The 18,476-nt window shown below is 40.4% G+C and overlaps 1 protein-coding gene across 16 annotated transcripts in view; it reads right to left on the bottom strand.

The window, feature by feature from the left end:
- Positions 1-12,252, bottom strand: part of celf6 (CUGBP Elav-like family member 6) — a 134,803-nt gene extending 122,551 nt beyond the window's left edge. For 8 of the 16 annotated variants that reach the window (XR_015034623.1, XR_015034625.1, XM_085765484.1 and 5 more), the window contains exons 1-2: positions 11,829-12,234; positions 3,361-3,443 (exon numbers count right to left, since the gene is read on the bottom strand). Coding sequence is in view for 14 of the 16 variants with exons in the window: in XM_085765484.1 (XP_085621610.1) it covers positions 3,361-3,443; positions 11,829-12,078 (333 nt within the window). In the remaining 2 variants the exon portion in view is untranslated. Of the gene's footprint in view, positions 1-3,360; positions 3,444-11,828 lie in introns of all 16 variants that reach the window. The other 8 variants (XM_085765515.1, XM_085765572.1, XM_085765501.1 and 5 more) reach the window with 4 other exon arrangements.
- Positions 12,253-18,476: the final 6,224 nt, after the last annotated feature.

Genomic DNA, 18,476 nt, shown 5'->3' with positions numbered 1-18,476 from the left:
TTCACTTAATGAATCCTACTGAATGATTTGTGTCAGAAAATTATGAATCTTACCATCTTGTCACTATAACTTCTTATGCCATATAAGCAGCCATAGTAAATGACATGTTGTATTATTATATAACTGTTCATGCACAAACAATGCAGTGTTTGACAAAGTCTCATGTTGTCAAACACAGCTGCACTACCAGTGTGTTCATGTTGGGAAAGCCAACCAATTCCAGTCCCTGCTCCACACCATTGCTATCTGAATACTTCATATACTGTTTCTTTATACTTTGCTATTATGTGTGCTGTATGTGTCTGTTTTTCTTTTCCTCTCAACAAATCAAGCTTCAGCAAACCTTTATGTAGCAGACATGCCACAAAAAATGGAAACATGGGGATTGTGAGGCTCTTATCACCTCTGCTCTCTGCCCAGTAGAGAATACTTTCCTTCTAACAGATGCCAGAAGGAGCATAAAGCAGGCCATACTCACAGTGTCCTGGCTCTGTTAGATCAAAGCCAATTGGTCACCAGGACAACATTTCATCAGACTCGCATGCCAACAATTACTTCAACCTAAACAAACATAGGGCAATTTTCATCCCTCTGATACGACCCACAAAAGTCTCTCATGAAAAAACGCATCAGTGGCACATCTAACAGACATTGGTGGTTGTGGTTACAGTATAATAAATTGTACCGCAGCATGATCATTGCTGTTGCTTGATTAGGTTTAGGCAAGAAAACCAATTGGTTAGGTAAAAGTACTTCCTCCACTATGATGATTTTTGTTGTAATGGTTTCTATAATAACAACATGATTAACTTTGTCACTTGAACTGCTAGTTTCAAATGTGTTGTATTGACCCATCCATCCACCCAAGCCTCAGCCTTAAGAGGACATTGGTGTGTTCGTAATACTGCGTCACTGCATATCTGTCATAATTACCATGGCCACTAAATATTACCTAACAACAAAATGTAGCTGTGAGTCATAATAACCTGCTGCACAAACAACTTATGGGCTAATTTCTTACAGGAGCACAGTCTTTCACATTAATCTCAGTTTTGGGATCTTTTCAAGTATCAGTTCAATCTGTGGATCCTGTGGAAGACTTATCCGCAAACATCGAGTCTGGTCTTTCTTTTGCATACTCTTGCTTCTCACACAGTCCAAAGACGTGTCCGATGATCTGTCAAATGTGATTGTCTCTAGCCCTCAGCCCCTGATAAGCAGTATAGATAATATGTATGAATACTCTGGATAAAACCTGGAGGTTCAACGAGTAAAATCCATCATTCTTTGTGTTTCTTTTAGGCTTGTGGGATGCCATACAATGATGCCATCTGGGTTTTAAACATAGTTTGTCTTTCTCCAGATGTAACCTCATCCATATATAGGGAAGAAGATAAACGCGATGATTGAGGCTCCTCACTGTCAGAGCTTATTTAAAGCCTGCACATACTAGTGCATAATTTGCATTTAACCTCGTATGACATGACTGTGCAGCTGCTTCTGCAAATGTGCTTCACCTGCATCACATTCATTTTTTTAGGCAGTGTTTGTATTATTTTGTTCACCCCAAATTTTATTTTAATTTAGTTTTGCATATCGTCTTGCGAAAAAGAAAGATGCTGATGGTTTTTTTTGTTTTTTTGTTTTTTTTTAAATGCCAGATGTCTCTTTTGAACAAAATTTGCATTTAGGTTGCCTGACAGTCACATAGCCACATCCAGACTGCACAAACATGTCTGCAGTGCTGTGTGGAGAAGCTACTGAAATGGCACCATTATACGACGGAGCATCACAAACCATCAGGCCATGGCAATGACAATGAGGCTTGTCCAGAAGTGTCACCTCTCCCAGTCTTGGTCTGTCTCCGTCGCTCTCCCACTCTCAGTGTTTTCTCACTCTCTCGCTCTCTCAGACAGACAGAACATCTCTATTAGCTTTCTGTATGCAGGCTGTGCTCAGCCCAAGATTGCAGGACTGACCTCTCGCTGTGAACTGTACAGGGAAAATGTTTTCCCAAACCCCACAGAACATGCCATTAACCTCTTTCTAGATGGAAGACAAACAAGAATGTCCCTCTATGAGGGCAATAAAGACAGGAAGACCTATCCAGGATCGTCATGACAATCATCTCGTTATGAAGCTGTGGGAGGTGGTAACGAGCCAGGGAGCCTGGTCTCTCAGGGACTCTTTCGCTGCAGTGTACCCGTGTGCCTAACATTCAGTGAAGTACCTCAGGTATTCACCAAAGAACAAACAATTGATTAAAACAACAGTGAGGAACAATATAAAGCTCCCCAACTCCACGCCCCTGACCCCCCTGAAAACCATTCTCCATCCCATACTTTCTTCCCCTCCTACCTCCTGTCTCTTTTCTCCTATCTCCCTCTGTCTGTCGGCACCTCTCTCCCTCCCCGGAGATTTAGATGGATATCCTCAGGCTCTGATTAAAGCCCCAGCCTGGTAGGGTGTCATGGTATGTGGTGAAAGGAAGGTGGGAGTGGGCTGGTGAGGAGCCTGGGCATTGGAGTATTTTCTCCTTCTTAGGGACCCACGGGCGTAATTCAATCACACCTTGATAATTCCCTTGATGTGTGAGTCAAATCCCCCTCACACACATCAAGCACAGATAGACACCACACACTCACGCTCATCCCAGATTGAGGGTGTCCTCCTGGGTGGGCTTAAGAGCCCACTACTAGGTATGTTCTACCTGTGTCGTTTGAAGAGGCCATTATTTTAATTGAAAAAGTTACCTGCCCGCCAAAGGCAAGCAATAGAAGACGAGGGGAAAAAAAGCAAGGGAGAGAATTAAAACAAAAACACCAGATGGTGATATACATGGTAAAAATGATTGTTTATACTTACTGTTTGATTATATGTGATAATGAGAGTGGGATTCCTCAAGGCAATTAGTGTCTGCGGCAGCCATATTGTGGGAGGACAGGGGAAGGACAGCATGGGCTGTTATGAAGGAGCGCTTATCAAATATCTCCGCCGGGGTGATTAGTGTAATAAGACACTGCAAGGTGAGATAGGCCACTCACACTCTTTTAGTATGTCTGCATGTGTGTGTACTTAGAGTGAGTATGTGTGTTCGAGTGAATACAAAAAGAAGGCTGAGAGGGAGCCTGAGAAGTGACTCTTTCCATATCTGTGTGCCTGATTGTGTGTTTTAATGTATACCGTGTCCCCATGTGCCTCCACGAGTGTGATGGTGTGTGTGTGTGAGCGTGTTCGTGTGTGTGTGTGTGCATATGTGAGCAACTGTGATATAATTCCTATGTTAATGTAGACTCCCGTTCCCGGCTGGTTGCCCTGGGGGCTTTAGCCTGTGACAGAGGGCAGATCGGGGGCACTTACCCCTGGCAGAGTCTTCTGTTCATGGAGGGCGCTCTGGGCCTTCAGTGCTGACTCTCTGGCACAGTATGTTAGAAAGGCACATCCTACAGGGAGACAGGAGAGACATAGGTTTATAATATCAGACATTAGTTACGCAACTGCACACCATCATTAATAATTAAAAGAGGAAGTAGAGAAAAGTTCTGGTTACTGAGATTCATGGTGGGATTTAAAAGAAAAGTGTACTTAATATATGCTGTGCTTTTAAGGGCATTTAACAAAATCCTACTATAACCTGGGGGTTTCAGCATTTAGTAGCCATCAAGTAAAATATCTTAAATCTAAAAAAGTCCTGATTGTAAAGCAAAAAGGATGTTAAAAAATCACATTTACTGTACAACATTTAAAGTGAACTCAGAGGCTGGTTGTAGGATGTATACAATAAATTGCACTGTAAACATGAAAGGCCTGTTTCTCAATATTTATTCGACCATCGTCAATCAACGTGCAAATGAATCCAGAGATTTGTGATTTTACTGAAGTAATTCTGATCTACAGACAGCCATAATGAGACTTATTGGGGTTATGCCAAAAACACCTATTATTTTGCAGTGGAATTATACCAATTAATACTCTGCTGACAAGCTGAATGCAGCTTTCTGACATTATTATTACATGATGGATTAAAATATTGGGTAACACTTTCTATTATGTTCACACTTATAAACCTTGTTATAAGTTGTTATACATAATTCTAAACGGATATAATGACTTTTATAAAGCTGTATAAATGCAATATAATGTCTTAGGCATGTGTTCCTAGTTCATTATAAAGTAGACCTTCATAGAAAGTGTTACCAAATTTTGCACTCGTTTTCAACTGCATATTAGATTTAATGAACTCACCTATCTGTTTGCCACTTGGCTTGTATTTTTATTATTGTTTTTATTATGATAATTTTTATTATATCATCTAATTCTGGTGCTGGTATTCAATTTCTATCATATTTCTATTTTGTTTTCTAGTAATGTGTTCCTGGAGGTTATGTGTAATTGGAGCCGTGATGAAAATGCTTTGTCACCTGACATAGATATATATTTTATCCAATTACTAAAAACTTTCTGATGAATGAGCTCCTCTCATATTTACTACACAGGACACAGGAGGAAAAAAGTCAAGCTATGCAAATTTATTTTGGCTGCCAAATAATTAAAAAGCTCTGGTGATGAACTAAAACTATACCCTCACGTCTCTGGAGAGTTTTCTTTAAGTTAGAAAATTCAGGGAAACAGAATGAATATGCATCAGTAAATAAGTCCCTAACAAAAATGTGACAGCTTTCATTAAAGAGTGAGTGGTTGCTCTGTTATGCGCTTGGCAGAGTTGACAGTGGGTGACCCCGTTCAGAAGAGGTTTTGCACTATGCAGCATAATTTCCCATTACTACATGTCACACCTGCTGCCAAGGATTCTCATGGGAAAAGAGACACACACACTCTCCGCTCCCTCTCTCTCTCTCTCTCCCTCTAACTCTCTAACAGACACACACTCACTCACGCAGATGATACCCGGCATGCAGCACATAGCACCCATCACCCCTGAAACCCAGCAACACACTCTGGCGCCCAGCCAAGAGAGCTCCCTTTCACGACAACCTTCACCCTCCTCCACAACTAAGCAGTTACTCAAGAGGAAAAATCACCTAAACGACACTGATGAAACAGCATGCCACACAGCAAAGCAGAAAAGTTTGGGAGCCTGGGGAAACACTCGTCATCCTTTGTGACATTACAAAACTGTGGGACATGAGCTTCCTGGGGCATGTCCTAGCAAAGGCTTATGGGAATCGTAGTCTGCTGACACTCTTCTACCACACTAACAACATGAAAAACATGTTATCAGTAAATCAGTTTGACTTTTAAGCATTCAGCTTACCACTTAAGGGGAGGTAACATGAATGAAGCTTTTAGCAGGTTTAGGCACTCATCTTCCAATTTTAATTTGGCTAATTACGGGGCTATTAGTATAGGGTTACATGAATAACTTTCATAGCTACAAGTGACCCCACATTGTATTACCCTTGGTATTATATTGCAACTATGCATATTAACCCTTCAAAAACAAAATCATAGGGCTGCTGGGATTCATCAAACTGATTTTGAACATGACATGACACAACAATACATTGCATAATTCAGGGAACTAAATTAATGGTTAGGTCTTTAACAGTAATATAACGGGCAAATTATTTGTTGAAAAAAAAAACAACAACATAAAAACACTGAACCACTGCTTTTGTACTGTTCCTTAAAATGTCTTTATTTTCAATACAAATCTCAGATAGCGTTTTTAAATTGACTCTGTGATTTAACCAAACATTCTTAAGACTGGAGGAAATAAATTGGACTAAATGGGAAGAAAATAAGAGGAGGTGAACATGGACAAGGTTCTGAAATGAAGGGTGGTGGGGGTTCAATAGAGGGACTGGTGGCTTTCTGTGATGAGCAGGTTAAGTGGGGTGAAAATAATACTTTGCTAATCAAAGACAGTTTACTGCACTATAATTTCAGTGAGGGACAAAGGTTCAACAAATTATGTTTAAGGCAAATGAAAAAGTAAACCCAGCAAACTGGCACAAAGAGAGAGCTGAAAATGTGAGATGTGTTGTTGCGTTTGCTAAACACGTTTCGGGTAATTACTTAAAGAACTTTTCCCCCTGTAACGCTTCTTCTAACAATTTGTTTTAAAATGGAAATTAGTATGTGCTCACAATTGCATGCATCCAGGCATTAAGAGTAAATTGTGCTTTTTTAAGGCATCAGGTACCTGTAATTGAAATAACTCCAGAACAAATTTGTATAAAATTTCAATTCATTAGCAGTGAATTCATGAATCATGAGCAATTTGCTCTCCTTCAGTCTCCTCACACATGTCTGATCCAAGAATGTTCATTAAAGTGGGAAAAGAATGCAAATTAATTTCCGAAAAAGATGTAGGCGCAAAAAAATTATGTAAAACAACTGGATGCTGCCGAATGTGACAGCATGACCCCCTCTTGGGTACTGAGACAAATATGATGCGAGGATTCATCCACCACACTATTACCTGCCAAGCATCTTTCCATCTTTTAGTTGTTCCGTCCATCTACGCTGGGAGCAGGCTGTTCAGAGCGGTTAGCTGTCTGGTTCACACACGGCCTCCTTTCTGATGATCAAAGAGGTCATCTGTAGACTTAAACTACAGCTGTCGCTCAACTTACACAGACTGTCAATCACTGCCCAACGCTTCATCTACAACACTCACACTGTAGATAAAACCCAATACAAGTATAGATCTGTGGCTCTGCGGCCATTACTATACGTCAACAGAATTGAATTTCATAGAAAACCACAAAACTGTCTACAAGTTGTAAAGACACTTTCAAAGATTTGTTGTTACACTCTATGAGTCAGTTGCAATTAAATATTAGTGGCCCACTGGGGTTTACTTTTGACATTTCAATGCCTTTTTTTATGTCAATTTGGCATGCTATTTATAGCCAATTACACTGCTTAGACCTACCAAGGAGAGCAGAATGGATGAGGATATTTAACAACTCTTTGTATCTCTTCCTCCTGGCTGTGTGGTGCAGCTCAGGGTCCCTCTTCTCAGCATCAGAGACGGATTGATAGATAACGCTACTCAAGCAAAAGATTTGCCCCCCACTAACATTCAGCATGTCTGAACAATGCCTGCGTTCTGGCACTGACACTAAGTATTATGATAATGTAGTGCTCAGCGAAATGATGGATGTTAAACAGCACGACCTGGCTGCACCACACACTGACGAGCACCATGCCCGCCAATAGTGTCAAGTCATCCCACGCGCCGTGTAAGGCTCCCTGACGACACACAAACTATCAAACCGACATTAAAGGCAACAGTGTCTAACAACTACGAGGTAGGATATAATCATCCGTTAAAAGAAAGATGTGAAAAAATATGCTCTGAAAAGACGTCAGCATACAGCTACGCTCACGGAAGTGTACAGGAAGAAAATACAACCTACAAAAATTCCCCAGATATTCAGACAATTCCCTGGAGATATCCCTAAATGCCCAAAGTAAGAATTCACAAAGCACAAAACATCTGTTCAAATGGATGCAGTACAATCCGCATGAATTAGTCATGAGCAAACATGACATATTTTGATCTGCCCTTAAATCCATAATTATGGTGCAATTCTGTGTCACAGGACTCGGGCTGGGAGAAAAGGTAGTGCTGCAAATCATCCATTAGGTATGGTTTACTAACTGGTGCCAACAGCCATATACATCATCTATCTGCAACAAATCAAATCTTTCTCAGCCACAAACTAAGCTCAAAGAGGGATTTGAAAGTTGCAGTCAAACTAAATTCATGGCACTGCTCTAAATCTTTATGAACTTTATGTTTTTAGGGATTGCGGAGCCAAGCTGATTATATCCTCACCCCCACTCTTCTGTCGCACTGTTGTGTAAAAAGTTTGCCTTACTGTCTATGACAAAAATGGGGATTGAATTTGTGATAATGTTCCAAGATTAGATGGCCTCCAGGCCTTTGACATAATATCTAACTGTTATCCATTGCCGTATTTTGTAGTTTTGTGAACCAAGCAGAGGATAAACCACTTTTTAAACCACTATTCAATACATTCACTCCGGACAAAAGACTATTACTAAATCTTGTATTATATTGAGGCAGAGGAAATGATCCAAGTGCTATACTGCTGCATTGCTGATGATAGTCACACAGCTTCAACATGTATGTGTAGATTAAGATCACTCATCCAGGAAGTGCAACGTCAGGTTGAAATGAAACTATTCAGTGACCTGTAGCTGTAGAAATGAAGTTGTATCAGGGGGATTTCTACTGGGTGGCAATGAGTCCCTTAAACTTGCCACAAATGCCAACAAATGACCAACCCAGGGAAGTAAAAAAAAAAAAAAAAAAAGTCCAGGCCTTACTGTCAACCATTATAAGTTGATTTCACAAACTGGCCAACTTGATTTACATAACGAGCAGACACAGTGAATTAGCTTTAGCATTCATTCAGAGTTGCTCTCTGGGCACCTGATGAATGTACGTAAGTCTAATATCTGCTCTCCTTTTAGCTCTGTTGTTTAGCCCTCGTGGTTTCCTGAGGGAAATCTATTAATCTATAGTTTAAATGCTTCAATGCATTCAGCACCTAGTCACTCATTTTCTCTACAGTATCTATCTCTTGGTGCTGGTGAGTTAATAACTCCAAAAACAACACATGAGAGTGCTGCCACTGAAAACAGTGAGGTTGAAAACCAAAACAACAAGCTGCAAGACACTAAAATGCTCAAGCAGATGCGTCGTTGGTATAAAGATGATAAAGTGTACTGTATATTTAATGGGCTGAAGCGGGGATGTTTCTTTGATTTCTGAGTTAGTGATGTCGTGCTGAGCAAACTCTGTGATAGAACCTTTAACCCAGGGGAACCTGATCATGTTCTGTGTTAAGACATAATTCAAATGGGAATTGTAACAAGTAGCTTCAATTCTTCAGTGCAACTATTTCACAGCCCTGCAGCTACAACAGCTGAATGCCTTAAACCTCAAAGACAGTAGATACACACTGAAGAAATAAAGAAACAAATGTAAACTTCATTGTAGAGTTTAAGGTTTTTTATATCAAAATTTACTTTGACAGGTGAAACAGGAGAGAAATAATGGTTAGACTCAATGTACATGTATCTGTCGATGCATACATAATAGTTATCTTTTGTTAATACAATTACTATGATTATAATTATTGTATTGTTTTTTGTTTTGTTAAGGGTGCTTATGTAGGAGTCGGTACAAAAAATTTAAATTATCATTTAATTTAAAAGTTATAAATCTGATTAAATGAGAGAATGTTGCACTGACCTTAGTGTGTTATTTACAGCAGAATTCAATTTGAATATGAGGCATTTCAAAGAACATTTACAGTTAAGTAAGTAATTCATTTTACCTTCATTTCTCCTACAAAAGCTCTCCTCGGTTTCAGAGTGGCCATTCAGTCAGTGTTTTAAACTGCTCTCCTTGACTGACATACTGTAGCTAATCATACACTATCCCTCCTTCTGTTTTGTTAACGACACTAATCCCATTCTCTTACTCTTGTACTTTCCAGCTCCGGTCTACAGGTATCACACATTGACGCAGCAGGAGGCATGAACATGGTTTAGGTGAGTGGCCAATAAGAAAAACTCATCCATATAATGCGTTGGTGAAATCTTATTAAAAGTGCACGCCTGTGCTCCCAAAGTGACTTTGAATGTCATGCGGGATGAAGTGGGCATACTGCATACATCAGAGTGGCCTTGGTGGAGGATGATTTGAACGGGCATACTGTCTGGCTTTGGAACAGGATTATCCTTCCCGAGGCAACCATCCTCCACAGTGTTGACATTCAGGGATGGTTGAGGACAGGCGTAAACAACATGAACATCAGAAATATTGTTTTAATCGATCATCGGGGCTCCAAAGAGTAACACTGGAAAAATGAGAAGCATGTTGAGCATGAGCAACTGATGACTGAAGGAACAGGTGGTGCATGGAGACCTTCAGGGTAGCACACACAAGAAAGTAATGCTGAGCCCACACTCATTTCTCCCACAAGAGCGCTTTACTTGCGCTGATCGATAAGATCATGAATTGTAGCCACTGACTTACATATCATACATAATTTGCCTGCCTTGTGAATAGATTATTTTTACAGGCAGTGAACTGATTGTGAATTCAATGCGACTAATGCTTGTTTGCGAATGTGCAAGGGTTCTGTGTGCATCTACTGTATGTGCGTGATTGATTTAAAATCATCATATCCAAAATTATAATATATATTAATATCTGCTATCTACAAAATAGCATAAGTCACGATCAGCAGTGGCAGTGTTATATTATTATTTTTCAATACAGCACAGTCCCCGAGCTGATAGTAAAATAATAAGCTTCAGACAGCTCAAGACAGGCTGCTTATGATGACATGGATAATACTGGAAATGTGACCTTATTTTGGATTTATATCCTCGAAAACAAAATCCCTAAAACATTTGATAAAGAACTAGTAATAAAAAATACTTATACTGTGTCAACACATTTGAATTATTATTAGACTTAGCCACAATAGAATAACATGAAACACTGATAAAATGCTGGTGCAATTCAAGGCTTGTAATAAATAATAGATTAACATCTAAATGAAAATGGGAACAAAGCAACTTGCTTTGAAAATGTGGTCATTATATTTACACCCAAATCGTTCTCATGTAGCCACTTGTGTGTTAAACACAAAAAATGTACAAAAGGAGCAGATGCATACTACTGTTTGAAACAGATTTGAACTTGTAATTGTGGACTGTTTTATTTAATTTTTTTTTTTCGTAACTGAAAGACTTTCCGATGTCAACCACCGCACTCTGGCATTCATTATTATAACTATCATTAGAACTGATCGATCCCTGATTATCCGTGGCCTGACTGACTAATTACTAAGTGAATAGTGATCCAGGTCGTTTTGGACAACAATGAGGAGGAGCAGGAGGAGGAGGAGGAGGGGGAGGGAAGAGGGGGTGGGGGGTGGCAGAGCAAGAAGCGAGAAGACGATGCATGCTGGATCTCAGCCTCTACTATTATCCTGCTTTGTACTTCCTGACTGCAACCCGCCCACGGAGCAGAAGCAGCAGCAAGCAGCACTACAATACAGCTGCCACGTAAATAGTATTTTCCACAGCTAATGACGTCTGAAAAGTATGCTGCATATTAGCCCCGCTGAAAGGTCAAAGCAGCATGCCAGCACCACCTTAATCACCGATGCTGATTGCCCGATAATGGTTTGCTATTTTCCGTCCTCCTCCCCTGTCCCCCCGATAGCATTTGTTTCTCTCTGTCCGACAACGTGCAGCAAATGAACAGGACGGAAAAAATAGAACTAGATACATATGGGCTATTTTTTTTTTTAAGTAGTGGAGACATTTCTGCAGCTGCATGAATAACACAGCATCCGAGCGCTTGCCTGTCCCGCCCCCTTAAACTGGGATGCTCAGCACATGATAGTCAATGTAAACACACAAAGGCGTTTTCAGCTGTAGTATTCACGTGGACTGGCTGGACGCGCTAACAATTAACCCTGCATTTGCGAGTCATTCAGTTCCACGTGTTCTCCCTCTCACGCCTCATATAGCTGTAGATATAGCCTATATATTTATTTATATGTGCGTGTGCCAGTGTGTAGCCTATGTGTGTGTGTGAGTGTATGTGTGTGAGTGAAGGATACGGGGCTCCCACTCTGTCCCAAACATCTGCAAATTAACACACTTTTCGTGCTGTCTGCCCCAAAACTGAATCGGGGCGTTTTTTGTTGTTGTTGATGTTGTTGTTGTTGTTTTGCTTCCTTCGTCTCTCTTCTTGTCATTTTCTAAAGGAACACAAAAGTAAAGATGCCAAAATAACCAACCTTTATGCATTCCCGTAAACCTGTCTTTCAGTACAGTGAGTTCGTATATCTTTCCGAATTCCTCAAACAGGGGTTTCAGGTCTTTTTCCTCCAGGTTTCTGGGAATCTGCCCGATGAAAAGCTTGATGGCGTCGTGGTCCTTCATTGGAATGGTGTTCTGGCCGATGGTAAGCCCGTTCATCCTGCCGGCGCTGTTCGTGGTGCTGAATCCATTCTCTTGCTGCACTCCGTTTGCAGTGACTGTAGCCATCTTTCCTCAATGGGCCGGCGGGCTGCGCTCTCTCTCTCTCTCTCTCTCTCTCCCTCTCTCCTCTCTCTCTCTCTGTAGTTAACTGCACAGTGCACACTCCCCCCCCTTCCCTTATATCTTCCTCTCTCCCCACTCCTCTGGTTTTCCCTCCCTGCTCTCTCCTCTTCCTCTACAATCTGAGCCCCCTTGTTTGAAATCAGCCTTATTTCATTTTCTTTTTTCCTCTTATGCTTTATGTATTCATATTTTTAAGTCACCCCCCCCCCCCCCACACACACACACACACACACACAGAGACCCTCCACCCCTCCCTTCCCTACCCTCAGCTACCATACTACCCGTGACGTCAACTCGTACTCTTATGAATAGACTCCACCCACCGCCTAATTTGCATAATGAGCGCGGCCCAGACCAAAGACAGAGCGGGATGGCTGAGTGAGAAAGCAAACACTTGTGTGGAGTGCAAAGCGTGGGACATTTAAATGGTGAAAAGGCAGCTTGTAGTGTAGAAAAGAAAAGCTAGTGTTTGTCCCTGCCTATGTCACATCTTATAGTTTTTGTGAAGACAAGATGAGGTTCGTTAGAAGGAAATAGTAGCCTAACTTTGCAATTCCAACTTATTTAGGTTTAATTGTACCTTTCTAAGGAGGAGTAGGGGGGGGGCTGTAAGTCCTGAGGACCCATCATGAAAGACTTGACTGTGAAAATCTGATCTCTATCCTGGACCTGAGGAGCCAGTATGTCTCTGGTTTTTCATTCCGGCCGTCTAACTGGGACTATTTTACACCTGGGATGTCATGCTTTTAACTACCTGTGAGGGAGCAGAGTTGGGATGGGCTACTGGAGGAATGAAGCTCTGTTCAAATTGCCTGATGTAGCCTACTGTGTATTTTTATTGGTATGGTTTAAAAGTGTAAATACCAAAATATGGCACATTCTTAAATGAAGACAGTTATTTTAGTAGCTTTACCATTAAAATGTTTGAGAATTACTGCAAACACAGGGACAGGGACCACAGATCGCATTAAACTTGTAACTTCCTAACTGAGTTTACAGTAGTTGTTTCAAGGCATTCTGCCATTAAGAATGAATGAATTACTTAATTCATTAATTAATGAAATCTATCTATCTATCTATCTATCTATCTATCTATCTATCTATCTATCTATCTATCTATCTATCTATCTATCTATCTATCTATCTATCTATCTAAAGCACCATCGTCTTCATATGTGTTATATTCTCTCTAAGGTTTCGTCTGTAAACTCACTTGCACTTTTCAGCATATTCATGTGTGTTTGGAAACCTCAGCTGTTTCATTTAAAAACAGCGATTTGAAAAGAAAATGGAAGCTTGGTCAGGTGCTCGGATCAAAGGCATATTTGGGTGAATAATTAAAAAGAGCGCAGCATGCTGGAATGCAACACAGCACGCATCCTTTGTATCGAGTATTTCACTCTTTAAAACCAAAATGTGCTTCACTCTTTCAAACACATGGAGGGAAAAATGACAGAATAAAACAGTGTGGCTTGAAATGATGTCAGCTCAAACCTCCAGAATCAGAGCTGCCTTGTGTCACTGTCCATGGTGCTGAATCAACGTTCCCATTCAGAGACCATGAAATAGATTGTTGGAGCTACAATTTTTAACAGTACATGTTTGCACTACAGATTCTCCATAACCTCTGTCTCTCTGCTTTGCACAATTTCTGAACAGGACTGTCCTTTATTTCACAAAAGGAATGAGGCATTAATCACCACAGTCTTCAAGAGTAGTTTTGTTATTCATGTGAGTGAGCATGTGTAATGCACAGTGTTGTATTACTGCAACAGTGTATTCTGTACACAGAAATGTTTAATTAGTGCAGATGGGAATATAACATCAATACAAGGGCAGTTCAGCTCATACTGAGACGAGTAATCATGCTTGATATGACTGCATTTATTTGCATTATATCACATAGCTATAATCGATCGTATGTGGTTTACTTTATTATGGAAATGCTCCATGCTACCGTATAGTGTATAATAAAGGTTTGCCCTGATTAAGTCTCTTTAAGCAGCACAGAGTCTCTGACACTTCCAAAGTTGTTGTTGTGTAACAGAGCCCGACTTTTGACCCCATTGTGGACCCATTGTTGGCTATTGGGGAGAAAACATGTCTTCTGGGCTCAGCAGAGGATCACAAAAAACTACATGTCTGCTATTGAAACACATACAGACATGCCTAACCCCTGTTAGGTCAGAATTAATTGGCTAGTACAAAGATGTAATTAAATAACAGTGATTAGTTTGTTCTGTTGCCTCTGCTAATTTGTAGAGTAAGGGTACCTTACAATTATGCTATCTATCTATCTATCTATCTATCTATCTATCTATCTATCTATCTATCTATCTATCTATCTATCTATCTATCTATCTATCTATCTATCTATCTATCTATCTATCTATCTATCTATCTATCTGCATACATGAACCAATCATATGTCTAATGGTATTTAATTCACACTAATTAGAAACATTGTTGTCATGAAAAATTCAGCAAGAACATTATTTCCCATGAGTCAGTAATTGAGCTGACCAGTTTCCCTCCACTCTGGCTCCAATGCAAATTTGACATTTGAATGTCTTCTCAGTGAGTTACTTAGTGTTTATGTTATCAGAGGAAGCTGTCTTATCTATCATAAATAGACAACACGGTGGCCACCTTTTTCAAAAAAAAATATCTAACAGTATGATAAGCACATACGTTGTAGGGAGTCGCCCCAGTGGGATGTGTCACAATGTGCCTCATGAACTCGTTTGGTCACCAGGTAGGAGAGAAGTCAGCTTTGATGGATTATGTGCTGTGTTCTTTGCAGGCCTCCGTGTGTGTATGTGTGTGGGTGTGTATTTTTGTGTGTGTGTTCACCCCTGATGTCTGTCAGAGTGAACGGTCTTTGGGGATACTGGTATTCTGAGAGCAACTAACAGTAACATCTGGCGCTGCATTGGCTTTGTTATGAATATTTATTTATTTTCTATTTAATCATGTCTTTGTAGACCACCTCAAAAAAAATCCTGCAGAGTTTTTTGCTCTGAATGGGAATCAAAAACACAACGGGTCTCCCTTGTCAATATCATCAGGGCCATTCTTTCCCACAAAGACATAGCTAATTCAGCTTCAGTGCTGCTTATTGACTTTGTGATTTTTGTTTCCTTGTTTTTTGTCATTTCTCTGCGGGATAGTTTGCCTGCACAGCTGCGAAGTCTTGGAAAGTGCCTGGCAGGAGGAAATACAGGTACTGCATGATCTCTTCAATTATGCCTGTGTGTAAGCATCCTCTTTGTTCGAACACAGGCAAGCGTATCAGAAAGGTTGACAGGGTTCTTCTTCTTGTCTGTGCCAAGCTCAGCACCTGGATGGTTGCACAGGGCACCTCTGTCGATTGCTCTGCTTCCAGACAAAAGAGTAGTGAGAATAGTTCCAGCTGTGTTTGTGAAAGTGAATATGAACTTGCAAAAAGAACAACAAAGAAGAGAAGACGTCCCACAAGAATCCTGGACACTCCAGAGGCACATTTCACTCAAATTATTTCCTTATTATTTCTGGATGGAGACTGTATTTGCCCATTAGCAATGAGTGAGTATTTTCCCTCGCTGGGCTAACTAGAGCTGGAATCAGGAGGGGGTGTGAACATAGTAAATGTGTCAGCAAAATCATTTCCAGACTAATGCAAAAAATATTTACCCTCAGTATTTCACACGGTACAACTGCTATTTCCTAGTCCTGAGTGAATGCCATTTCTGTTTTTATTACCAAAATTATTCACACCACTGTCAAGGTGACTTGTTGGAATGTCACAGACACACCACCTGAAACAGCTACCAAAAATATAGTCCCTTGAAGGAGCAAAGTCAGTGACATAAGTCATGCATTGTGCATAACAGCTTGGTGTCATGCACAATTCCTTTATACTGTGTGTTCATTATCCCATTAAACTGGATATATGGAGTGGGCCAGGTGGAACGTAGTCATGCATGAACATTTTTCACTGTCTGTTTTGTAGAGTGAGTCCAAAAGGAGAGCAACCATTGATATTCATGGCACAGTCAGTATGAGGTGTGACAGTATTTTTTGTGAATCTGTGAGTGTATATGGTAATACCAGAGCAGCCTCAAACCTCAACTGCAGTCTCTGCCTGAGGGAGGGGCACACTGTTCCCCCCACACAGACACGGCAAGATAAAGAACCACTCACTCAGAAGCCATAATTTTCTCTTAAAACACAATTTCTTGCCAGTTCATTTGCTTCTTTGCTGTAGGGAAAATCCAAGAGTGATTGTTGGTCTAGCCCGTGCAATGTTTTTGATAAATTAAATTTTGCTCATTTTTATTTTGAAGAGGTGGATTACATCTCTATCTTGCCTTTATGGGTGGTGTTTTGTCTGTTGTGCTGTTGGTGTACTGCTGAATGATAAGCAGGCATCTTGACGCATGTTTAAGTTTGCTAGTGATGCAAGGTAGGGAATAAATGAGAGGAAAACAAATAAGAGGTCAGGGAGACCACAATGAGTCATCTGCTTTCTAGCAGCTAATGAATCTCAGAATACTCTGTGCGGCCTCCCCTGGGAACAGTCACATAGGTTTTATTTCCATTCCTATTGCATGTTAATGCAGCTTTTTTTGCTCTTTGGTGGGTCTTAACTGTATCTTAAAACTACATGTATATTATGTGTGGGCATCTTCTTGCAGAACTGCTGAAAACAAGTATGGCCAACGCTAGGCTTTAGGTCATTGGGGTCATCTTCTAAACTTATGATATAATGTAAAAAGAAACCTTAAATATATAAGTACATGATGCTCAAAGAGCCCTTGCAAGTTGTTGCTAGCCTTGCAAGTATTGCTGGTTTGCCCACTGAAATTGCAGCAGAGTCCGAGAGAAAACTGCAATACTGATGTGCAGCTTGGCTTGGTGGTGCATATGTTTATGTGTTGTGAGAGAGTTGGGGTACATACCCTTTCCTCCAGATTCCCCTTCCCCTAGGCTGTAGTTGCAAAACTGATGTCACTTTTTTGTCAACATAGATTTCTCTGGATTAATATATACACATGAGGATATCGTGTTTTACAAAGCCATTAAAAAAAAAGTTATTTCTTTCCATTTATCTCTAAAATAAAGATAGACATTTATAACCTAAGTGGAAGTTGCAATAATGTTTTCAGGGGTTTATTATATCATTGCGGGGTGTCCTTTTGATGTAAAATGTATCAAAGCTGCTTTCACAGCCACTCAGAACTACTATTGTTTCATGGCCTTACTAAGTTGACCTAGTTATTTTATCTTGCAAATGCTTTAAAAAACTTTAACACAATACACTATAATGCACATACGCATTCATCCACACACACAAAAAAAGTGCTTGCATGCACAAAAAGTTGAAACACACACGCTTCAGTACTAGAGAGACAGTTGCGGGACAATTACATTGCAGTTAACTAACAAAGACCGTGCCTCAGCAAAATGCAGGGAAAAGCTTTATTGCAAAATGAAGGTTGAGAGAAGCTGACTAGAGAGAAGAGATGTTGGGGTCAGGGGATGATGGAGGCTCGGGTGGGTGTTGAGATCAGGGCATGGGCAACATGAAGTCTTCGGGCTAACCCTGAGGTTCCTCAGGAGAGAAGACAACTTTGGAAAGAGAGCAGAGAAATGAGGGAGGAGAAGGAGGAGGGGAGATTTGTGAGAAACTGAAAAATATTAGAGGCCTGGTCTGGTTTTGTAACTTGCATTAAAGGGTTAGTCTGTCTGTCTCTGCCCAAAGTTAACAAAATCTACCTGCCAGCCTCTGTAAAGCGCATTAATTAACACAATACATCTCATTTGCTTAATCGGTACAGAAACCAATGTGCAAAAACAACATGTGGTGGTTTTTGAGCTGATGCACTAACTTCCTGGAGTCTTGTTGTCATTGTGCGGTTGCCAGGCAAGCAGCTGTGACTCAAGAAAGTTATAGCCAGGCAAGATACAGTCAAGCACATAACTCTCCATATAACTGCAATTTGTCATTTTTCCATCAGCAAACGAGAGATAATATTTTAATTAGTGAGCTTTATAGGTGCTAAGCAGATTTTGTTAACATCAGACATAAGGACTACACTAGCTTTTTCCCTCTCTTCCCTTCCCAGTCTTTGAGCTAAGCTAAGTTAACTGGCTGCTGCTGCCTACCAGCTACTCCTCTCATGTATCTGTCAGCTAAAAAAGTGAATTAACATTTCTTCAAAAATCTCAAATCTCTCCTTTCAGGTATGTTTAAGTTCATTTTGGAAATAGTGCAAGAGTAACATGTCGTATTGTCCTGCAAGTTATAAGCAGCAGGTTAAAAAAGAATCACTTCCATTCCAATAATACCTGAAGATTTT

Source organism: Trachurus japonicus, chromosome 3 (genome assembly GCF_045865225.1).
Source record: "Trachurus japonicus isolate A0001 chromosome 3, Traja_1.0".
Classification (NCBI taxonomy): domain Eukaryota; kingdom Metazoa; phylum Chordata; class Actinopteri; order Carangiformes; family Carangidae; genus Trachurus; species Trachurus japonicus.
This window is presented reverse-complemented; position numbering and strand designations above follow the sequence as displayed.